The sequence below is a fragment of the Eleutherodactylus coqui genome, chromosome 6, assembly GCF_035609145.1.
Source record: "Eleutherodactylus coqui strain aEleCoq1 chromosome 6, aEleCoq1.hap1, whole genome shotgun sequence".
NCBI lineage: Eukaryota > Metazoa > Chordata > Amphibia > Anura > Eleutherodactylidae > Eleutherodactylus > Eleutherodactylus coqui.
The window spans coordinates 186221723-186244811 of NC_089842.1; the positions used below are offsets into that span (position 1 = coordinate 186221723).

At 46.8% G+C, this 23089-nt stretch overlaps 1 protein-coding gene across 5 annotated transcripts in view; it reads left to right on the top strand.

Moving 5' to 3' along the window:
• Window positions 1-275: 275 nt before the first annotated feature.
• TTC6 (tetratricopeptide repeat domain 6) overlaps window positions 276-23089 on the top strand; it is a 252004-nt gene continuing 229190 nt past the window's right edge. For all 5 annotated transcript variants that reach the window (XR_010793217.1, XM_066608455.1, XM_066608456.1 and 2 more), the window contains exons 1-5: window positions 276-341; window positions 3407-4456; window positions 5881-5979; window positions 7306-7503; window positions 15322-15437. Coding sequence is in view for 4 of the 5 variants with exons in the window: in XM_066608455.1 (XP_066464552.1) it covers window positions 3422-4456; window positions 5881-5979; window positions 7306-7503; window positions 15322-15437 (1448 nt within the window). In the remaining variant the exon portion in view is untranslated. The remainder of the gene's footprint in view (window positions 342-3406; window positions 4457-5880; window positions 5980-7305; window positions 7504-15321; window positions 15438-23089) is intronic.

Consider the following 23089-nt stretch of genomic DNA (forward strand, 5'->3'; position numbering starts at 1 on the left):
CCCACCCCTCAGTTTATGAATCTGGTGGACTCTGAGCAGCTGCAGGTTTTAGCCTTCATAGAACGAGGTGTAGTGGACGCCATTGTTTCACAGAGAGTCTCTATATCCTCCCCCACTATGGACTGGTGCTGAGCGCTACGATCTTGTAGTTCCACAGTCAGCCACTAGGGTGGAGCAGAGAGCAGTCAGTGAACCTTCAGAACTGTGGGCGGGGTCTGGAAAGTTTCGGCTCTGTTACTATGGGGAGAAGTTTGGGGCCGCGTCCCCGGGCGTTGCTTGGTAACGGGGCCGCTTCTCTAGAGGGCAGAATGTGACCCGGGACACCGGAACCGGAGATCTAGGTGGGTGTAGAACGAGCCAGGGAGCCCCGTGTAAGCATCTTACAGCCTGCGGTGTGCATTAGACATCACTTCTCTTCTACTTGTATAGTTAGTTGCGGGGGGAACAGTTGTGTGCGTGGGTGGGGGGTGGGGGTCCTGCAGGACGGACTGGGTGCAGACACTTCTGCAGCTCTTTCATCTTATATATAAAAAGCTAAATCTGTCTGTCACATACAAATGCACAGTTCTGGTCTGATTTGAGTGAAATGAGCATTCCTCAGCACCAGGCGACCAATACTGGCGGAATTACGAATCAAAAATTCGCCAACTTCCCCTGTAATTGTTGTTGTCCATAGCAACCAATCACTGCTCAGCTCTCATTTCTTATACTGCTGAGGTAAAATAAAAGCTGCGCTGTGATTGGTTGCTATGGCAACACAGATTTTTGGACAGCTTCCATAAACCTGTACCGTTCAGCTCATTTTTATAGCCCGCTTTGTATATTGCAGGACCGCCTTAATAAAACAGACGTTACAAGTGCTCATGGTGACTTAGGCCGAGCTCACATGGCTATTAGCGGGAGGCCAGGCAGTGACCCTGCGTACAACCACATAATTGTACTGCGCGTGACAGCAAACTCACAGGCAATCATGCGCAGTACACTTTTTTTGTTTATATTTCCTGCGCGTCGCTTAGCGGATCCCTTCCACCCAATGTAGTTCGTATGGACTGCTGACATTTCCACGACCATAGAGAGCGATGGGTTCTAGATTGCAAACATGCGCGATAAAAATAGAACATGCTGCGTTTTCCGCAAGTGGATTGCACAATTCGAACACGCTAATGTGAGCGGAACTGTGTAATTCAGTGCATCTGATTGATCCGCGTATTACCAAAAATCTGGTTGCGTGAGACCGGACCTTGAGGCAGGTATGCATTCTTATGGGATTATTAAAGGCAGGGGCGCCACGATTGCGACCAAGCTTGGAGGCTGAATTGGGAGTGGATAAAAATTGCAGGCGGTCCCTGGCAGCAGCGGGCTGGGAGCTTCTGGCAAGTGGGTAGCACTTGCAGCTCTGTGAAATTAGTCTTACGGGCAGTCTGTGGCAGAGATTCTCTTTCCTGCCCCCCCCTAGTCCTGACCACCCCTTAACCAGTATGGAGGCGAGGACGAGAGACTGTGGTCTCATCATGACCAGCCAGTCTTGTGTGCCCCTCCCCTGGGACCATGGCCGCCAACTGCACATGAGCCTGGACAGGTTTCTGCGCCCAGGCTGCAAGCACTCACTCCAGTCTGGAGTCCACGTGGCCCAGCAGCAGCGGTTGCTTGGAGGACTAGTTTTATGCTGCACTCTTTTCTTGTACTTTAAGGGCGCCTTCAAACTGGCGCTAAAATTTGCGCAATTTTGTGCAACGCGAGAGTGAGTGAATTAAGAAACCAATGATTTTCAATGGTTTCCTGCACATTTGAGATGTTTTCACTCATGCGCTGAGAATATATATATATCAGCATGTCCTATCTTTTTGCGTTTTCTCTTATCGCCCATGTTTCCCTATGGAGCCTCCTTTTTATCACATTACAAAGCACGAACTTGCTTTTTTCATGCGATGCATTTTTAACATTAGAAAGCCCTATTGACTTCCACATAAAAAAAAAAACTGGGGGGGGGGGGGGGGAATTAAAAATCAATCACATGAGAGGGGGAGGAAAAAAAAAAATTCGCAAGCGGCAGTGAGGTTTTTGCAAGCGAGGTTTTTGCAAGCAAAAGCTGTGCCGACGCTAAAAAAAACAAAAAAAAACACGGGGGAAAAAAAAAAAAAGGCACAATTTTCTGGTGGCAATATCTGGTTGCCAGTGTGAAGGAACCCTTATAATAAAATTCTAAATTCTTTTGAATGGGGACATACACATAGGTAGGATCACTACTTACCCGAAGTGAAGTGAGACGTTTGATTTTAATGCCTCGCATCCGTGGGAAAAGAAAAAAAAAAGGGCAAGTTGGCGAGCGCAATAAATCGGGCACAGTTTCACAGCTTGAAATTGCACTCGCACATGTGAAATTAGCCTCAGGTTTATAATTAAGCATATAAAGGCACAGTGAATCAAAAAAATAAAATAAAAAACAAAAAACGATTCCCCCCCCCCAATTATGTAACCACCTTTTTCAGTGCAGTTTGTGGAAACCCGCAGCATAACTTTGACATTTGACTAGGGGCTCATTCATACAGGCATATGCAATTCTCAGCCGTGAAAAATGTGCCTTCACTGCGTGTGTGTGTTTTTGGTGCGAATGTGCTGGTTTTTAGGTCAATGTCACATCCATATGTTCTGTTTTTCCACATAGGAAATAAAAAAAAAACCAAACAAAAAAACACAACGAATGCACACAGGATGCTTTGTCGCGACCCTAGAAAACCAGGTGCACCAAAGACACCAAAAGTGAACATGGATGCTACCGTCAATTTTTTTCAATTTTTTTTTAAACACTTAGTTGTAGTCCATGTACAGAGTGTATGGCTTCCTTCACCAGTCAGTAGAAAACGTGGACAGAAGATCCACCAATGTGAATGAGCCCTAAATCCTTACACTATTTTTGCGCTTTGCTTTAGCTCCCCTATAGTACGTATACAGGGCGTTCACGTTCGCTAACACACGTAGTCAGTTTTTACAGAGGAAACGGGCCATTTCTGGGCTTGCAAGTCCCAGTTCTTGGAGCGTCGTACAGCGAAGTTATGCAGACATACAGCAATGCTGCGTCTCCGGGATAAAGCACATTTCCAAGCCCACCCGCATGAGGGATAAGGCAGTTAAAATAATTCACAAACAGTGAAATAAGATTGACCTGCTAAATTGAGAAATCTGTGACTGGAATTAATGTGTGATGAATAGGATTATCCCATCAGGGCAAGTTTCTATGAGATGATCAGCAGTAACTGCAAGGAAAATTAGATTTAACAGTGCATTAAATTGCATATTTAGGAAGCATCGACCACTAGATTATTTCCAAATACCGAGTCATGCTTCTGAAAATGAAAAGCAGTGCTGGAGGAAAAAAAGCTAATGCTCTTGTTAATTTATTATACAGGCAACCACAGAAGAGATGTCAGACAGAAGGGGCCATTTGCATTTTAGACTCAATTATGCAGAGGAGTTGAGAATCAAGAAAGAGCTGGAAAGATTGCTTAAGCCTCCTCATAGGGCTATCAGACATGATATGGTGGAACTCAGGCCCAAAAGCAGCTCACCCCTATCTCGGATGAAGGACCCTTCTATCTTGCAGTCAAATCAATTTAATTCTCTCTCACGTCCAAGATCTGAGGTTAGAGGCAAGCAGTCTTCAGCTGCCTGTCAATCTGCGCCAACTTCAGCTGCATCAAGAATAGATGCTGTTTCCAACACTGTAGAGATACGGCATGAGGATGAGGAAGTCTGTGGTTCTACGTATGGAGAGGTTACTCAAGAACCAAAAGACCAGACGCAACCGCAACACAGCCAGTTATATGTTCTGGGGACTGAGCACAATGTGATGAGACCTTCTATTGCATCGTTAGTTGGGACAACCAAACCCATTATAGTTTCCACACGACCAGAACCACCATCAAAGCCTAGATCTTACATGCTGCAAGATTCAGTCAAGTGTCGTATTGTTAGAAAGGCTCCGGTCAAAGAGAAAGTGGTGTCAAAAAAGCAAAAAGTGGCACCATTAACTTCCTCAAAGATGAAGAAAGCAGTTGAAGTTAGGCCAGCCAAGGACACTGATGACACTAGCACCTCTTCAAGTTCAGATTCCCAGAACAGTGAGGACTCAGAGAGTAGAATAACAAGTGGCAAGAAGGAAAAGGAAATTCATAGACTAAAATTACAGACCTTGGCGACATCAGACCAAGCTCAAGTTGGTGATCCCATAGTGGATGAGTTACCTCATGTGGTAGAAGCAACCCTTACTCACTCGAATGTTGACCAAAACGACACAAAGGGTATCGAAAGTGTAGTGTCATCAGTTAAAACAAAAGCCAGGTCGGTAGATGAAATAATTGCCTCGCTGCGGTCTCCTCAGTCATATACAGCTTCAGACCTGATGATAAAACAGTTAATGGAGAGTGTACTAGGAGTGGACTATAACGTAGCATCTCCGGTAAGTGTTTCGTTGTTGGATCCTCTCATGGGTGGTATGATGTATGTGAAACCTATTGCAGTACTATCAGAAGACTCAGATCCTTGATAACAACAGATATTTTAAATTCTTATACTGTACCAATAGCTTTTCTGTGGTCGTAACCATGAGGGTAGGCAGCATAGGGTCTGCAAGTGGCCCAACACCAAGGTTACACAAATACACAAACTAATTTAAGGGTCAGATAATGAGCTTTGTAAAAGGAGGGATAATGGAAGAGAAAAGGGCAATACCAAGAAATCGAAAGATACATGGACAGGATGAAGCCCATGATAAGAATACAGTTATCACTTCTTAAGGCCCATTTACACATAACAACAGTCACTCAAAATTTGTTCAAATGACCAAAAGTGAGCAATAATTGTTACATGTAAATGAAGGAATCATGCAGTTTTCGCTTAAATGATTGTTCTACGGTGAATTTAAAAATCGATTGATCAGCTGGTGAGAGATAAAAGTATCTCTCAACAGACCACAGGCTGTTGTTATCTCCACAGGAGTCCGCAGGTAACATTGTATTCTGCCAGCAGCCACAAAGAACAATGCAGCTGTTTGCACAGCTGGGTGTGTGATTAATCACACGCTGGGCTCTGCAAACAGCTCTTGGAGGCCATTTTACATGCAAATGAAGATGATAAAGTGTTACTGGCCATTGACACTTTATGCAAATAGATCGCAAAATCCTTCAATCTTTTCGCTCGTTTGAAAGAGTATCTTTGCTTGTCAGCATCATATGGTCAATGGTTATTCTTTTGCTGTACATTTTGCGTACAGACTTTATAGTGTCTATTGAGCCATCTGTAAGAATGGACATCTTTAAAAAAAAACAAAAACAAAACAAAACAGAAAAACAAAAATGCTGTAGACAGTTCCCCAAGAGCATTTCTTGGACAAAAGTGAGCAACATTTCAGGAATAGGATGAGACAATTATATGTAACTAGAGCCCAGAAAACACATCACCTATCCATGGGATAGGTGATAAAAGTCTGATCAGTGGAGACCTTACTGCCGAGGCCCCCACTGATCTCAAGAACAGTCCCATTTCCCACCTTCTCTTCACAGTGGGCTTACTGAATCCCCCACAGTGAGGTGGGGGTTGAGTGAAGCAGTGGTTGTGCATTCATGGTGCCTTTCCATTCATTCTCAGTGGGACTGCTGGAGATGACATAGATAGAGTACTTATACTTGGTTATTTCTGTCAGCCCCACAGAAACGAAGGGTGCGGTACAACCCCTTTAAGCTATCAGTATGTTTTTGGACTATGAGGAGAAACTAGAGTACCTGCAGAGAACTCACAAACACCTACTGTATACTATACTTTGACAGTATGTTGAAGAAACTGAGGGGGTCTCGTACATGCTAAATTAGTAACTTATGATTGCAGGAAATTACAGAAGAAGAAACCGATGTCCAGGAAAGAGAGGCCAAGCTGCCACAGCTGGAGAGAACAGAAACATTTGTAGAAGCTCAGCCCCTAGAGCAGGTAGGATTCGATTGCTTTGAAAGGGAGGTCCAATGCGAGTTTTTCTTTTGAATGGATTTACTCATTGTTCTATCTTTGGGTGTTCCCCTCAGAACGCTTCATCCATTGTTTTGAATGGAAACTTAAAAGCCATAGCATGGCACTCGCATGCTGTACGATGCAAATGTTTCCAATGGAAGTCAGTGGGAAAAAAACAAAACAAAACACTTTCCATCCAAACACATGCATGAGGATCGGAATTTTTACAGAAGTAATGCAATTTTGAATCAAAAATGCTTTTCATCACTGTGAAAAGGGGGAGGCGCGGTGCATGAAATATAAGCCCTACCCCAAAAATAAGGCCTAACCACACTACATGAAAAACAAAACAGCAGCCGACAGAACATTGCTTCCTGGTAACAGGGTTTGTATACCCTGCCTCCAGGAAGCGATGGCTCTGATTGGTTATCGAGTGCCGCGACTGAGCCAATCAATGTAGCGCTCGATGAATCAATCAGCGGCATCAATTCCTAGAGGCAGGTTATACAAACCCTGCGGTTAGTGACTGCAAACAATCTGCCGGAACTCCACAGACAAGCGGGAGGGACCCGGACCGTGCTAGGCAAGTAGCCCACAGACCTTTTACTATTGTTTTGAACCTTGTGGTAATCGTGGTATAACGCTCCCATTGATTTCAATGGGAGCCTTGCAGACATGCGCTCGAACATGATTTTTGAGCGCTGTTTCTTCTATTTTTTTGCTTTTAGCGCACCTCAAATGATAGGTAGTACTAAAGCCGCTGGCAGAGGCAGGAACGCTGACTCTGAAAGAGAAAGTAAAATCACAGCACTGTTATATGATATTCCCCACAACGCCAGATATTCAGTTCTATGGCACTTACAGAAACAACGTAGAACAGCCAATTCAGATGTTTTTTGCACTCCCAGCCACAATCATTGGGGACCCTTGTTTTTGAGATAGCTGCCGTTCTCTAAAGCGAAACCTACTGTATATCTAGTAGACATTTATGGCATATCTGGTGGATATACCATGAATAGATGACAATACCTCTTTAAGAAATAACAATCTTTGCATGTTCAGAAGCAGCTTATGATATATGGGGAGCAATGTGTTGATGAAAGAGTTCTTCACTTCAGCTTGAACAGAACAATACAATAAACCTGTGTTTTTTACCCTCGGTCACAATCCTCCAATTTAGAGATATTCAGTTTTTAATAAAGAAACAAAGATGACATAATGCATATTTAGTATGTTCCACTTAAGTCCTACCTTACCCGTGTTATTAGACTACAAGGTCCGTGAAGTCATTTTCTGTATTACATTCAGTCTGAGCTCCTGGTTCCTGAGGCAGATGTCGTACTGACGGATGACAAGCTTTCCACTCAGTCCTCTCTTCCCATGGATAAAGACGAGGAAGAAACGAGTCAAAGATTCATGTCATCTGGGGAGACATCCATATTATCATTAAAGGTGGAAGAAATGACAGAAGCAGCAGCCAAAGAAATCCTTAAATCATCTGCAAAGGTACACATTTGATCTTAGTAAGGGCCCAACAGTGCCCCCGGCTGTAAATGTTAGGGAAAAGAACCCTTTTTGCCCAGCAGAAATAAAAGCTGCTGCTGCAAAAAGAGGCTCAGTTACAGCAAATGTGCAGCGATATGCTGCAGGATACCATACGGAACCTGTATGCCTCCATGCCCACCTGTATAACATCTTGCATCCAAACTAATGGCAGCCCAATAGGGTAATAGAACTTCAATACCTGCCTGTATCACATTTTGCATCCAAGCTAGAGACAGCTTAACAAAGTACTAGACCCTCAATACTCACCCATATAACATTTTGCATCCAACCTAGAGGCGGGCCAACAGGGTACTAGAGCCTCCATGCCTGCCTGTATCACATCCTGCATCCAAGCTAGAGGCAGTACAACAGGGTACTAGAGCCTCCATGCCTGCCCGTATCACATCTTGTATCCAAGCTAGAGGCGGTACAATGGGGTACTAGAGCCTCCATGCCCGCCCGTATCACATCTTACATCCAAGCTATAGGCGGTACAACAGGGTACTAGAGCCTCCATGCCTGCCTGTATCACATCCCGTATCCAAGCTAGAGGTGGTACAACAGGGTACTAGAGCCTCCATGCCTGCCCGTATCACATCTTACATCCAAGCTATAGGCGGTACAACAGGGTACTAGAGCCTCCATGCCTGCCTGTATCACATCCCGTATCCAAGCTAGAGGTGGTACAACAGGGTACCAGAGCCTCCATGCCTGCCCTGTATCACATCTTGTATCCAAGCTAGAGGTGGTACAACAGGGTACTAGAGCCTCCATGCCTGACTATCACATCCCGTATCCAAGCTAGAGGTGGTACAACAGGGTACTAGAGCCTCCATGCCTGCCCTGTATCACATCTTGTATCCAAGCTAGAGGTGGTACAACAGGGTACTAGAGCCTCCATGCCTGACTATCACATCCCGTATCCAAGCTAGAGGCGGTACAACAGGGTACTAGAGCCTCCATGCCTGCCCTGTATCACATCTTGTATCCAAGCTAGAGGTGGTACAACAGGGTACTAGAGCCTCCATGCCTGCCCTGTATCACATCCTGCATCCAAGCTAGAGGTGGTACAAAAGGGTATTAGAGCCTTGATGCCTGCCCGTATCACATCCTGCATCCAAGCTAGGGGTGGGCCAATGGAACTAAAGCCTCCATGCTCGCCTGCGTCACATCTTGCATCCAAGCTAGAGGCGACCCAATAAGGTGCTAGAACCTCCATGGACCCAGTGGGATCTATCTTATAAACTAAGTTGTGGTACTTGTACAAATTTGGTTTTAGAAAAAAAATTTCTATAGGGCAACAGAGAACACGTCTGTATTCTGAAATTAATCTATGAATTGGAGAATCTGCCACTATACAGATCCCTAAAAGAAGATACTCAAATTAAACTGACACTCTGGGCAACCAATCACTGAAAAGCAGAATCAAGATTCTCCCTTTAGAGGAATCACTGTAAGAATACTAAAACGTTACTTTTGTTATTAAACGTTTAAATCTAAAGCCGATATCTTATAGTGAATAACTTTAAGGCTGGTTTCTCATGGGCGACAAAAAAAAACAAAACAACAAAACAACACACTATTTTCTCACGATGCGCCATAGCTAAAAATCACATATATGTGAAACCCATGCTTTCCAATGAGTTCCTTCTAGCAATTTTTTGAGCCTGCGACATTGCAAGAAAAAAAAGAAACAAAAAAACTGCGGGTTTCTATTGCTGCGATTTCTAGCCCATGTTTCCCTATGGAACCTTCCTAGGTGTTGGAAATCCTAATGTCAGAGCCCTAAAATAAGCCCTAGCTGCAAAAAAACAAACCAAAAAACCCCACATCACCTAATGTCTTGGCTGTGATTGGTTCAGCCGCGGCACTCAAGAACCAATTATAGCCAGCACATCCTGGAGGTGGGGTTTTTTAAACTACTAACCAGGAATCGCTGAGGGAAAGCTACAAGCAAGTCTGCCCGGCAGACCTGACAGCACCTTTTAGGTGCTGTTTTTTTATGCAGCTAGGGCTTATTTTTGGGGTATAGGTATATTTAAGCACCCCCTGGAAACCCCGCAAAAGAGCGCTACAAAAAAATAAAAAATAAATAGCAATATCGCCACGAGAAAACGAGCGATATTGCAGAGAACACCAATGCGATATCCTTGTGGCGATATCGCTGTCACCCCTGTGAAAGAGGCTTAATGCATCTTCATCCAGCCACGCGACCAATAATGACGTTGCATAGTATGGATTTAAATCGGAGGAGGAGTGATTAGACATGTGTTCATGTCTCAAAACCCCGTGGCAGAGTAAAAATTACCGGACCGCACCCTTCAGTCCTCTGTTCCTCCACTGCACAGTTTGTTGGAGGGGACAAAAAAAAAAAAAAAAAAAAAAAAAAAAAAAAAAAGCACACACCACAACACACATGAATATGAAATGTATTCTTTTGAATGGATTCATTCACATGAGTGATGCAGTGAGGAGATGAAAAAACAAGAATGCTTTGACCATTGCTTTCAATAGGAGCTTAAAAGCCATCGCATGGAACTCACATGCTGTGCGATGTGCATGCAGGGTTTCCAACTGAATGGAAACACTTGTGATTCGCACACGGGTGCGAGGATCGCCACTTCACAGAAGCGGTGCAATTTTTTAACAAAAATGCTTTGCTGTGGAAAATGCATGTTGGCAAGCAGGCTATCTCAGTCCGATATGGCGCTGGCCCTTGTAAATGTAGCTTAAGCCTGATGATGGGTGCCAGTAGTGATACAAATAGCTCTACTAGCTGGTAATATCACACCTGGCTTCCCCAAAGGCTGTAAGTGGGATCACACAACTATCTCAGCACAATTCGGATGACCATGTACTCTGACCTAGCTAAGCTAGACATATCTAAGTCATCAGTCCTGCTCAGATGATTCACCACTACAACTAGTGTAGCTAAGCTCTTCTCAAAGTCCATAAGCCAAGTCAGTACACTAGCTCAGTACCATTCTGATGACCATGTACTATTTGAACGAGCGAATCTAGATTTCTAGATCAGCTCAACGTGTTTCTATAGTCGCTTTGTTTCAGCTCACCTAAACAGAGTCCGCTTTTTAGGGATTTTACCCATGTGGTGGTTTTTCTGCCCTATTGTTTTTCCTTCAGCTACCAAAATTATTTTTGCAGATTTTTTTATTGGTGCAGATCTGCACCAAAATCCGCAGCTGATCAGTGTTGTGTGAACGCACCCTATGGACTCATTCACATCCGCTCGCATAGTCTTCCGTAGGAGTCTATGAACACTCCTGTGTTGTGTGCACCAAAGGTAGGTCAAGACTAGAGATGAGCGAGCATACTCGCTAAGGGCAATTACTCAAGCGAGTATTGTCCTTAGCGAGTACCTGCCCGCTCGGAAGAAAAGGTTCGGGTGTCGGCAGGGGGCGGGGAGATTTCTCTCTCCTTCTCTCCCCCCGCCCCTCCTGCTCACTCCCGCAACTTACCTCTCACCAGCATCTTTTCTTCCGAGTGGGCAGGTACTCGCTACGGACAATACTCGTTATACGAGTAAATGCCCTTAGTGAGTATGCTCGCTCATCTCTAGTCAAGACCTATATTTTCAGTTGCTGAATTTCAATCACTGATGCCCTGGTTTTTTGTTTTTTTTTAAATCTCAGCATGCTCTGGCATTTTACCATGCACTTCTCAATGGGAGAAGTAAGAAAAAAAATAAAAAATAATAAAACAAAAACCTCAAGCATCATCAAAATCATCCTATTTTTTGTGGCAGCAAATTTAAGTTTAAATCTAATGTTTGTGTGCCCAGACGGCCCAGCGCGTATACGCCAAGCCTGCAATGCCGTCGGGCGGGGCCAGACTGCTAAACTGTCTCCCCATTCCCTCCCCCTCGACAACTCTCGGCAAGGGGAGGAGGTGGGACAGGGCAGGAGCTAGTGTGCTAAGCTTCTGCCCCCCCTCCTAAACTCCCTACCACCTTGCTTCTCCAGCAGCTGTCATAAGCTCTCATAGGAGTCTATGCAGCCACCGCAAAAGTGCCCGGCCGAAATGCACCGAAATCTTGGCTAATCGGACGCTTTGACGCCACGGAAATACGCCCATGTGAACTGATGCATTGTAAACCAATGCATCAGAGGGGCAGTGTACATTGGGCGGGTCTGAAACTGCGTCCAATATACGCTCGTGTAAATCTAGCCTAAGGGCTTATTTACATGGGCGTATATTGGCTGGGTTTTCATGCCTGGCGGATATACGCTGTCCCTCTCTGTAGGGGGAGGAGGCAAGGTGGGCTGGGCTAGGAGCAGTGCACTGAGCTCCGGCCCTATCTTCACCCCCCCACCACTATTTGCAATGGGAGGGGGTGGGATGGGGCAGAACTTAGCTCTGCCCCGTCCCACCACCTCCCATTGCAAATAGTGGCGCGGGGCACAGAGGGGACAGGAACTCCGTGCTTTGCTCCCGTCCCACCTCCTCTCCCTGCAGAGAGGGTTAGCGTATATCGGCCGGGTGTGAAAACCTGACCGATATAGGGCGTCCTGCTCTGCAGGGGGAGGAGGCTGGAAGAGACGGGAACAGTGCTCTGAGCTCCCGCCCTCTCTCTGCCTCCTCTCTGCACTATTTGCAATAAGGGGAGGTGGGACAGGGGCGGAGCCAATTCCTGGAATTTAGCGCCACCCCCGTCCCATCTCCTCTCATTCCAAGTAGTGCACAGGGGCAGAGAGGGGGTGGAGAGGAGGCAGAGAGGGGGCGGGAGCTCAGAGCACTGCTCCCAGCTCTTCCAGCCTCCTCCCCCTGCACAGAGAGACGCCATATATCGGACGGCGTGAATACCCAGCCGTCTAAATAAGCCTTAAGGATGCATTCAGACGATCGTATATCAGCTGGGTTTTCACGCCGAGCCGGTATACGGTGTCCTCATCTGCGGGGTGGCGGTGGTGGAGGATGGAAGAGCCAGGAGAAGGAACTGAGCTCCCTCCCCCTCTCTGCCTCCTCTCCACCCCGTCTCTGCCCCATTTGCAATAAAAGGAGGCGGGACAGGGCGGGGCCAAGTTTCGAAGAATTAGCCCCACACCCGTCCCGCCTCTCCCCATTGCAAATAGTGCAGAGGGGCAGACAGGAGGCAGAGAGGGGGCGGGAGCTCAGTTCCTGCTCCTGGCTCTTCCAGGCTCCCCACCTGCAGAGAAAGACGACGTCTATCGGCTGGGCGTGAAACCCAGCCGATATACGGTCGTCTGAATCCAGCCTCAGGTTGGGGAGAGGCGGGGCTAATTTGCAGAATTTAGCACCACACCAGTCCCACCTCCTTTCATTGCAGAGGGGCGGAGAGGAGGCAGAGAGGGGGCGGGAGCTCAGTTCCTGCTCCTGGCTCTTCCATACTCACCCCTCTGCAGATGAGGACTACGTATATCGGCTCGGCGTGAAAACAGAGCCAATATATGTTCGTGTGAATCCAGCCTCAGGCTGCATCCACACGGGCTACAAAATCATTGCTACAATCTGAAGCCCATGGTTTCCAATGGGTTCTTTCAAGCTATAAAACATCTCTCATGTGAAAGAACTTATTGGAAACCTGGGGCTTCATATACATGCGTTTTGTAGCGATGTTGCATTGCTACAAAATCTCGCAATTTTGTAGCCCGTGTGAAAGAAGCCTTAGGGCTCCTTCACACTGGTGATATTGCCACAAAAAAAATTGGTGCAAACGTTGCATTTTTGTGGGAGGAAAAAATAAAAAATAAAAATGGGAGCAGGCAGTGATTTTCAAATATTGCAAGATCACATGAACGAAAACATTGCAGATTGAATGAAACCATTGAAAAGCATGGGTTTCATAATTCTGCACTTTCACTCACTCTCGCATCATGTGATTTTATGACCAGTATGGATGGTATAGAATAAGCCAGTGCCCATAGGGTGCTACGTGCGAGTTCACACACTCTCCGTTACGTTTTATCTCTCATTCATTCTCTACATATTTTACAATGCACCTCAGTGAGAATATATTTGTTTGTTTTCAACAAATATATTAAAAGTTTTCTTGTTTTTTTTTTAATTCAAAACCGATGGGAGAGAGCCTGCAGGATCACCTCAAGCCTCTGCACAGCATACAGAGGTGCTGATTCCGGCACACAGGCAATACCTGAACAGTGGGGGCATCGGACCTCCAACAAGTTTTTACTCATTATATTTTCCGAGGAGATCAATAAAGAAAAAAAAAAAATTAGAAACGATCTTTAATCAGAGAGTTTGGATCAGATGATGCCGGTAATAGTCTGGTAATCCTGACAGTGTGACAGGGCTGAATACACTTACCAGTTTACTTATAGCCCCAGATACCTGGAATGTTTGCTATCCTGGATCTGAGCGCCTGCCTTTTGTGAGCGGTGGCGACTCCCTGGCTGTGTTCAGAGGGAGGGGGGTGGTTAGAAATCACTAGGTGTTGACAGAACAAGTGTTTTCTGTTTTCACTGATTGAAGAACTCTAGTTTTACTTTTGTGACCTTTCACACGTGCAGAATAGTTCTGTAAGCCTCAGCTTAGCGCTCCACGCTGGCATATTTGTGTGCGCAATAAGCATTGATTTCATGGGATTCACTCACATCTTAGTATTTTGTGTGCATGAAAAAAAACCCGCTGGATCCTCTACTTTTTGTATACATTTGTGCACCAAAGTTCCTCCTAGAAGTCTATAGGGGGTGCAAAAATCCCCACGCAATATGCAAGCAGATGCATGAAAAATAGCACAGTTCTGCTGAGAAAAGAACACATCTGGAACTCCTTAGACAAATTAGCCATTCAAATCAGGGTGTCTTGGGTTCCTTGCGCAAGGCATGCGTACGGGACAGTAAAATATGCCGACGTGCGTGCAAAAAAGACTTGTTCACAGTGCAAGTAAGATGGGCTGAGGCGTGCGCAATTGCATACATGCCTCCAAATATTGAAGAAGAATAGGACATGCTGTTTTTTGTTGTTGTATTTTTGTTTTTTTTTTACTCGGACTATTTGTCTGCTATGTGCATACACCCATTCAAATGATGGGGTGCTATTTTCATCCAAAAATCGGAAGGAAAAAGAGGCTGCGTGTACGTACCCTAAGGCCGGCTTCACACGGGTGAGAAAATCTCGCACAAACATGAACCCCATTCTTCTGAATGGGATCATACACTTGAGTGATTGTTTTCACGCATGGCAATGTGTGAATCAAATCACAGCATGTTCTATCTTGTGCATGCTCCTGCATTGGTTTGTAATGGGACCGGCGGCAGCAGCGCACCATGTGCAAGGCGCAAGCAATTCAAGGTCTCCTATTGAAAATCTTTGCGTTTCGGGAATGACGTGAGGCTGTTTTCACTTGAAACCGCCCCACATCTTCAGGCATTTCACATGGATGGCAAGCATGATCTGGGGGTGGAATTGACAGCCTCATATCGCACTCACCTGAGGCTGCCTTCACAAGGGCGAGAAAATCACATCAGTTTGTGTGTTGACGCACAAATATGAACCCCGTTCTTATGAATGGGGTAATTCACATGAGCGATGTTTCCCTGAATCGCACCGCGGCAAAAGATTCCTACATTCTTGAAGTGGTGCAAGACTGTTTTACCAAAATTAGAAGTGGAACCTACAGAGAGAATTATAATGGAAAGATTTGCGTTTATTCCGTATTTTGGAGCCTTTTCTAATTATAGCTTACAAAATACTGATGAAGAATACTGTTGTGTGAATACGCTCTGCGCGTGTGAAAGGTCCCTTTCAAACCCCTTAGATGTTTCTTTTTTTTCTCTTCAGATCTCTGTCTCAGATATCATTTCCGTGAAAGGAGATGCGTCGCTTCTGAGAAGACGTGATACAGCAAAGACTTGGCCTTCTGCAGCTCTACTTGCCACCTGGAAGCCCATGACCAAGTAATTACTACAGGGGTGTTTAGGACCAAGTGATACATAGTGTATCCTATAGGACCCTTTTACACGGCACGATCATTGTGCGAATAATCGTTAGGTTGAGTCATTTGCATGATAATTGTTGGGTGCGAACGCGAGTAAAGATCAGCGAAAAATTGTTGGATTATTGCTGATTGGATCTTTCATTGTTTGTCTGCTGTAAATACTTTTATGTAAACAGGCGTTGTAAGGATTTGCTGACTAGAAAGCAGTGGCAGGAGGGTGACTAGAAGTTGGTTGTGTTTGAGCAAACGATCAAAACTCCCCAGGGTAAATGCATGCCAAGCGAATGCTATCCGATTACTGCGTCACCGCTGGTTGCATGCTTGTTCCTATTTATCTTGCTGTGTAAAAGGACGCTTAAGTCACTGCTGGAATGGCAGGGGAGCGGGCCGAGGAGCATCTTCTCCCCGCCTGCCTCCATTTACAGCTTGTGATTTAGTTTTCTGCATGCAGAATGGGTAAAGACTGAACAATTCTTGTTACACGGGACGATTATCATTCAAATTCCTGCGAATCTGAACAATTATAAACGATAACCGTCCGCTCCTCGGGCCGCTTCTCGGCCCGCTCCACTGCCATTCCAGCAGCGATACTCGCTCCTGACAGCCCTTCCCGTGTAAATGGGCATTAGTCTACATTGTTTTTTGAGTCTATGTACAACAGCTTCTTGCAAAATTACAGTGATATTTTTTTTCCCCTTTTAATGGCGCTTATTCAGATGACCGTGTGCGTAAAACGCTATGTGGGTTGTGTAGCATTTTACATGTGGCAGTGAGTATACTGTGCATGACTGTGTAATTCCTCCCTCGGTTTCATAGTGTTTTGCGTATGTACCGCCGGCCTCATTGAAAACAATGTGAGAACTCTGCGATCCTCTGTCGTGGTTGTTACAGCCACGGAGAGGGATTCCTTCAGCCTCGCAGTGATGTGAGGCTGTTTTGACTAATGGTATACGGTTGTAATGCCATCCGTAACACATCTGTACCAGGGAGCCGTATAACAGATACGTTACATTACGCTCGCCTGAAATCGGCCTTCATTGACACGGGGTGGTTGAGTGTCATTTAAAACCACATCAAAAACTGCAACCGAAAAAATGTTTGTGGTTTGGATGTGATTTTAACTGCCCTCTGTGAATATAGCCTTAGAAAAACGCACATAAGAAAATGCCCTATACAAAGCCATTTGTGAGCCCAGTACTGAAGGCAGTGCTGTATGACCCACGCAGATTTCCTATATAAGGCTGCTTTCAGACCGAGCAAATATATTCACTTAGCTGTATTTTTCCTACTCCTCCTCTAAAAGCACAGCATGTCCTATTTTTTTACCTATTACTCTCTATTGGACAATTATGGATCAGCATGATGTGTTTTTCTTTAAAAAAAAGTAATTGCCTCGCATCTGTATAGTTGCGGTTTTCACGCACGTTTTCAATGGTAAAAATTGCATTGACATGCGAGTGCAATAGTTTTTTTTTTTTTTTTTTTAAAGATCCCACAGGAAATAATAGGCAAATCGCCCAACAATAGGATATGCAGCTTTTTTTCAAGCTAGCAGCATTGCTGCAAGAGAAAAAATTGCTCATTTGAATAAACACATGGCAGTCAGTGTGTTATTAAAGGGGTGGTCTCACGAAAGCAAGTGGGTCTATACACTTCTGTATGGCCATATTAATGCACTTTGTAATATACATCGTGCATTAAATATGAGCCATACAGAAGTTATTCACTTACCTGCTCCGTTGCTAGCGTCCCCGTCGCCATGGTTCCGTCTAATTTCGGTGTCTTCTTGCCTTTTTAGACGCGCTTGCGCAGATCAGTCTTCTCCCTTCGGCTCCGCTCGGCAGCATCGGCATTTTGGCTCCGCCCCCTTGTACGCATCATCGCGTAGCTCCGCCCCATGACGTGTGCCGGTTCCAGCCTCCTGATTGGCTGGAATCGGCACATGACGGGGGCGGAGCTACGCGATGACGCGAAAAGGGGGCGGAGCCAAAACGCCGATGCTTCCAAGACCAGCCGAAGGGAGAAGATGCATCTGCGCAAGCGCGTCTAAAAAAGCAAGAAGACACCGAAGTTAGACGGAACCATGGCAACGGGGACGCTAGCAACGGAGCAGGTAAGTGAATAACTTCTGTATGGCTCATATTTAATGCACGATGTATATTACAAAGTGCATTAATATGGCCATACAGAAGTGTATAGACCCACTTGCTTTCGCGAGACAACCCCTTTAACACGCTTTAGTATCGCTATAAGGCAAAACGCGAGGGTGAAACTCGACGGTGTGAATGCACCCTAAATGTCCGAAAGCTGTATAAGAATACTGTATTCTTGTACAGAATAGAAAATCAAAGGCCCAAGAGGCAATTCCATATGTGCCAGTCAGCAATGTTGTAGTATTACTCAAGTTGTAAATCAAGGCGCTTGGCAAAAGAGGAAAATGGAAAACCTAAATTCACCTTTTCACTCCTCCCCCCCCAACTCCGTCTGTTCTCATATCATCACCTGGTAACATCACCTGCAACTGAAGAAGAAGAATAGGTCTGAACCATATTTTGTTGACCTTTATAAACTCATAAACTGCTTCCATCATTTCATTTCAAGACGGCTTCATAAAGAGAGCCCTGATCTTCCAAAGCAATCACCTTGGCATTTTGGTGACCCCATGCATGCCCTTACTTATCCACTATCCCTCAATGCTTCTCCACCCAGGCCAGATTATGCATGAGAAAAAATAAAAGTAAACGACAGAAGGAACTCCTACCCTTCAGTAAGTACTGTCAGATTATATCAATGCCAAGGAAACAACATAGTATGTTCGGCTGAATGTAGACTATGTCCATCTAGTTCAGCCTGTTTCAACCCCCCCCCCCCCCCCTTTATTGGTCCAGAACAAGGTAAAAAAAACCCCAAATGAGTCAATTTGGCAGAAAAAAATTCCTTCCTGACTCCATAATGGCAGCCAGTGTATCCCTGGATCAACGTTTGAGATCAACAACCCTGCTGGTCACTTAATGTCTATATCCTGTAATATCATAGCTTGCTAGAAAGACATCTAGTCCCCTCTTAAACTCCTCTATGGATTTTGCCATCACCACGTCCTCAGGCAGAGAGTTCCACAGTCTCACTGCTCTTACAGTAAAGAACCCCCTTATGTGTTGGTGATGAAACCTGCTTTCTTCTAGACGTAGCGGATGCCCTCTTGTTACCGTTGCAGTTCTGGGTATAAACAGATCATGGGAGAGATCCGTGTATTGTCCCCTCATGTATTTATACATAGTTATTAGAGATGAGCGAACGTACTCGTCCGAGCTTGATGCTCATTCGAGTATTAGGGTGTTCGAGATGCTCGTTACTCGAGACGAGCACCACGCGATGTTCGAGTTACTTTCACTTTCATCTCTGAGACATTTGCGCGCTTTTCTGGCCAATAGAAAGACAGGGAAGGCATTACAACTTCCTCCTGTGATGTTCCAGCCCTATCCCACCCCCCTGCAGTGAGTGGCTGGGGAGATCAGGTGTCACCTGAGTATTTAAATCTGCCCCGCCCGCGGCTCGCCACAGATGCATTCTGACATAGATCAGGGAAAGTGCTGCTGATGCTGCTGCTATAGGGAGAGTGTTAGGTGTAATATTAGGCTTCAAGAACCCCAACGGTCCTTCTTAGGGCCACATCTGACCGTGTGCAGTACTGTTGAGGCTGCTTTTAGCAGTGTTGCACATTTATTTTTTTTTGTATATCGGGCGTGCAGAGCATTGCGTCCTCAGTCTGCAGTAATTTTACATAGTATTGGGCCAGTACTGGTGAGGCAGGGACAGTGGGAAAGGTGAAAGAGATATACTGTCTATATAGGCAGTGGGCTTTTTCAAACAAATTTGGGAAAAATACTATCTTTGGGCTGCCTGTGACCGTCTTGAGTGTACTGCGTCTCTGCTGGGGGTAGTAGTCCTAATTATTACGCAGCTAAGTGTTACAGCAGGCTTGCGCAAAATTGTTTCCTGGCTCTGTGTTGCCCGTTACATCACCGCCGTCATCCCGTCCAGAGGGAAACAGTCTGCAGTAATTTTACATAGTATAGGGCCAGTACTGGAGAGGCAGGGACAGTGGGGAAGGTGAAAGAGATATACTGTCTATATAGGCAGTGGGCTTTTTCAAACAAATTTGGGAAAAATACTATCTTTGGGCTGTCTGTGACCGTCTTCAGTGTACTGCGTCTCTGCTGGGAGTAGTAGTCCTAATTAATACGCAGCTAAGTGTTACAGCAGGCTTGCGCAAAATTGTTTCCTGGCTCTGCGTTGCCCGCTACATCACCGCCGTCATCCCGTCCAGAGGGAAACAGTATACATATATACGCTGCCTACAGTATCTGTCTGCTGTCTCAGCTCAGCCTTTAAAAAAATAGAAGCAAAATACTTAAGGCCTACAAGTGGCCTTTGGATACTTGACTGCTTCTGCGCTGTGAATTCCACTAGCTCAGTCATACGCACCTACGTCTCACTACAGGCTTGCGCAAAATTCTTTCCTGGCTCTGCTGTGCGTTCCGTAAGCGAAGTCAGCCTCCAACCACAGGCCAATAAGCGGCACATTTAATTACAGCGTTCTGTTTCTGCACTACTGGTAATACACTATGCTGAGGGGTAGGGGTAGGCCTAGAGGACGTGGACGCAGGCGAGGACGCGGAGGCCCAAGTCAGGGTGTGGGCACAGGCCGAGCTCCTGATCCAGGTGTATCGCAGCCGACTGCTGCGGGATTAGGAGAGAGGCATGTTTCTGGCGTCCCCACATTCATCTCACAATTAATGGGTCCACGCGGTAGACCTTTATTAGAAAATGAGCAGTGTGAGCAGGTCCTGTCGTGGATGGCAGAAAGTGCATCCAGCAATCTATCGACCACCCAGAGTTCTACGCCGTCCACTGCTGCAACTCTGAATCCTCTGGCTGCTGCTCCTCCTTCCTCCCAGCCTCCTCACTCCATTACAATGACACATTCTGAGGAGCAGGCAGACTCCCAGGAACTTTTCTCGGGTCCCTGCCCAGAATGGGCAGCAATGGTTCCTCTCCCACCGGAGGAGTTTGTCGTGACCGATGCCCAACCTTTGGAAAGTTCCCGGGGTCCGGGGGATGAGGCTGGGGACTTCCGGCAACTGTCTCAAGAGCTTTCAGTGGGTGAGGAGGACGACGATGAGACACAGTTGTCTATCACTCAGGTAGTAGTAATTGCAGTAAGTCCGAGGGAGGAGCGCACAGAGGATTTGGAGGAAGAGCAGCAGGACGATGAGGTGACTGACCCCACCTGGTTTGCTAAGCCTACTGAGGACAGGTCTTCAGAGGGGGAGGCAAGTGCAGCAGCAGGGCAGGTTGGAAGAGTGCGGTGGCCAGGGGTAGAAGCAGGGCCAGACCAAATAATCCACCAACTGTTTCCCAAAGCGCCCCCTCGCGCCATGCCACCCTGCAGAGGCCGAGGTGCTCAAAGGTGTGGCAGTTTTTCACTGAGAGTGCAGACGACCGACGAACTGTGGTGTGCAAGGTTTGTCGCGCCAAGATCAGCCGTGGAGCCACCACCATCAGCCTCACCACCACCAGCATGCGCAGACATATGATGGCCAAGCACCCCACAAGGTGGGACGAAGGCCGTTCACCGCCTCCGGTTTGCACCACTGCCTCTCCCCCTGTGCCCCAACCTGCCACTGAGATCCAACCCCCCTCTCAGGACACAGGCACTACCGTCTCCCGGCCTGCACCCACACCCTCACCTCCGCTGTCCTCAGCCCCATCCAGCAATGTCTCTCAGCGCACCGTCCAGCTGTCGCTAGCGCAAGTGTTGGAGCACAAGCGCAAGTACGCAGCCACGCGCCCGCACGCTCAAGCATTAAACGTGAACATAGCCAAATTGATCAGCCCGGAGATGCTGCCGTATAGGCTTGTGGAAACGGAGGCATTCAAAAACATGATGGCGGTGGCGGCCCCGCGCTACTCGGTTCCCAGTTGCCACTACTTTTCCTGATGTGCCGTCCCAGCCCTGCACGACCACGTCTCCCTCACCAACGCGGTTACTGCCAAGGTCCACTTAACAACGGACACGTGGACAAGCACAGGCGGGCAGGGCCACTATATCTCCCTGACGGCACATTGAGTGAATTTAGTGGAGGCTGGGACAGAGTCAGAGCCTGGGACCGCTCACGTCCTACCCACCCCCAGAATTGCGGGCCCCAGCTCGGTGGTGGTATCTGCAGCGGTGTATGCTTCCTCCACTCAACCACCCTCCTCCTCCTCCTCCTACGCAACCTCTGTCTCGCAATCAAGATGTGTCAGCAGCAGCACGTTGCCAGCAGTCGGTGTCGCGCGTCGTGGCAGCACAGCGGTGGGCAAGCATCAGCAGGCCGTGCTGAAACTACTCAGCTTAGGAGAGAAGAGGCACACGGCCCACGAACTGCTGCAGGGTCTGACAGAGCAGACCGACCGCTGGCTTGCGCCGCTGAGCCTCCAACCGGGCATGGTCGTGTGTGAGGAGGAGGAGAAGGAGGAGGGTGTGTGAGGAGGAGGAGGAGGATCCTGAAAGTGATCTTCCTAGTGAGGACAGCCATGTGTTGCGTACAGGTACCCTGGCACACATGCCTGACTTCATGTTAGGATGCCTTTCTCGTGACCCTCGCGTTACACGCATTCTGGCCACTACGGATTACTGGGTGTACACACTGCTCGACCCACGGTATAAGGAGAACCTTTCCACTCTCATACCTGAAGAGGAAAGGGGTTCGAGAGTGATGCTATACCACAGGACCCTGGTGGACAAACTGATGGTAAAATTTCCATCCGACAGCGCTAGTGGCAGAAGGCGCAGTTCCGAGGGCCAGGTAGCAGGGGAGGCGCGGAGATCAGGCAGCATGTACAGCACAGGCAGGGGAACACTATCCAAGGCCTTTGACAGCTTTATGGCTCCCCAGCAAGACTGTGTCACCGCTCCCCAGTCAAGGCTGAGTCGGTGGGAGCACTGTAAAAGGATGGTGAGGGAGTACGTAGCCGATCGCACGACCGTCCTCGGTGACGCCTTTGCCCCCTACAACTACTGGGTGTCGAAGCTGGACACGTGGCCTGAACTCGTGCTGTATGCCCTGGAGGTGCTTGCTTGTCCTGCGGCTAGCGTCTTGTCAGAGAGGGTGTTTAGTGCGGCTGGGGGAATCATCACGGATAAGCGTACCCGCCTGTCAACCGACAGTGCCGACAGGCTTACAATCATAAAGATGAACAAAGCCTGGATTTCCCCAGACTTCTCTTCTCCACCAGCGGACAGCAGCGATACCTAAACAATACGTAGGCTGCACCCGCAGATGGAAGCATCGTTCTCTATCACCATAAAAAACGGGGACCTTTTAGCTTCATCAATCTGTGTATTATATTCATCCTGCTCCTCCTCCTGAAACCTCACGTAATCACGCCGAACGGGCAATTTTTCTTAGGCCCACAAGGCTCAGTCATATAATTTTTGTAAACAATGTTTATACGTTTCAATTCTCAATTCAATAAAGCGTTGAAACTTGCACCTGAACCAACTTTTATTTTAACTGCGCGTCCTACAGGCCTAGTTACAAATTAAGCCACATTAACCAAAGCAAT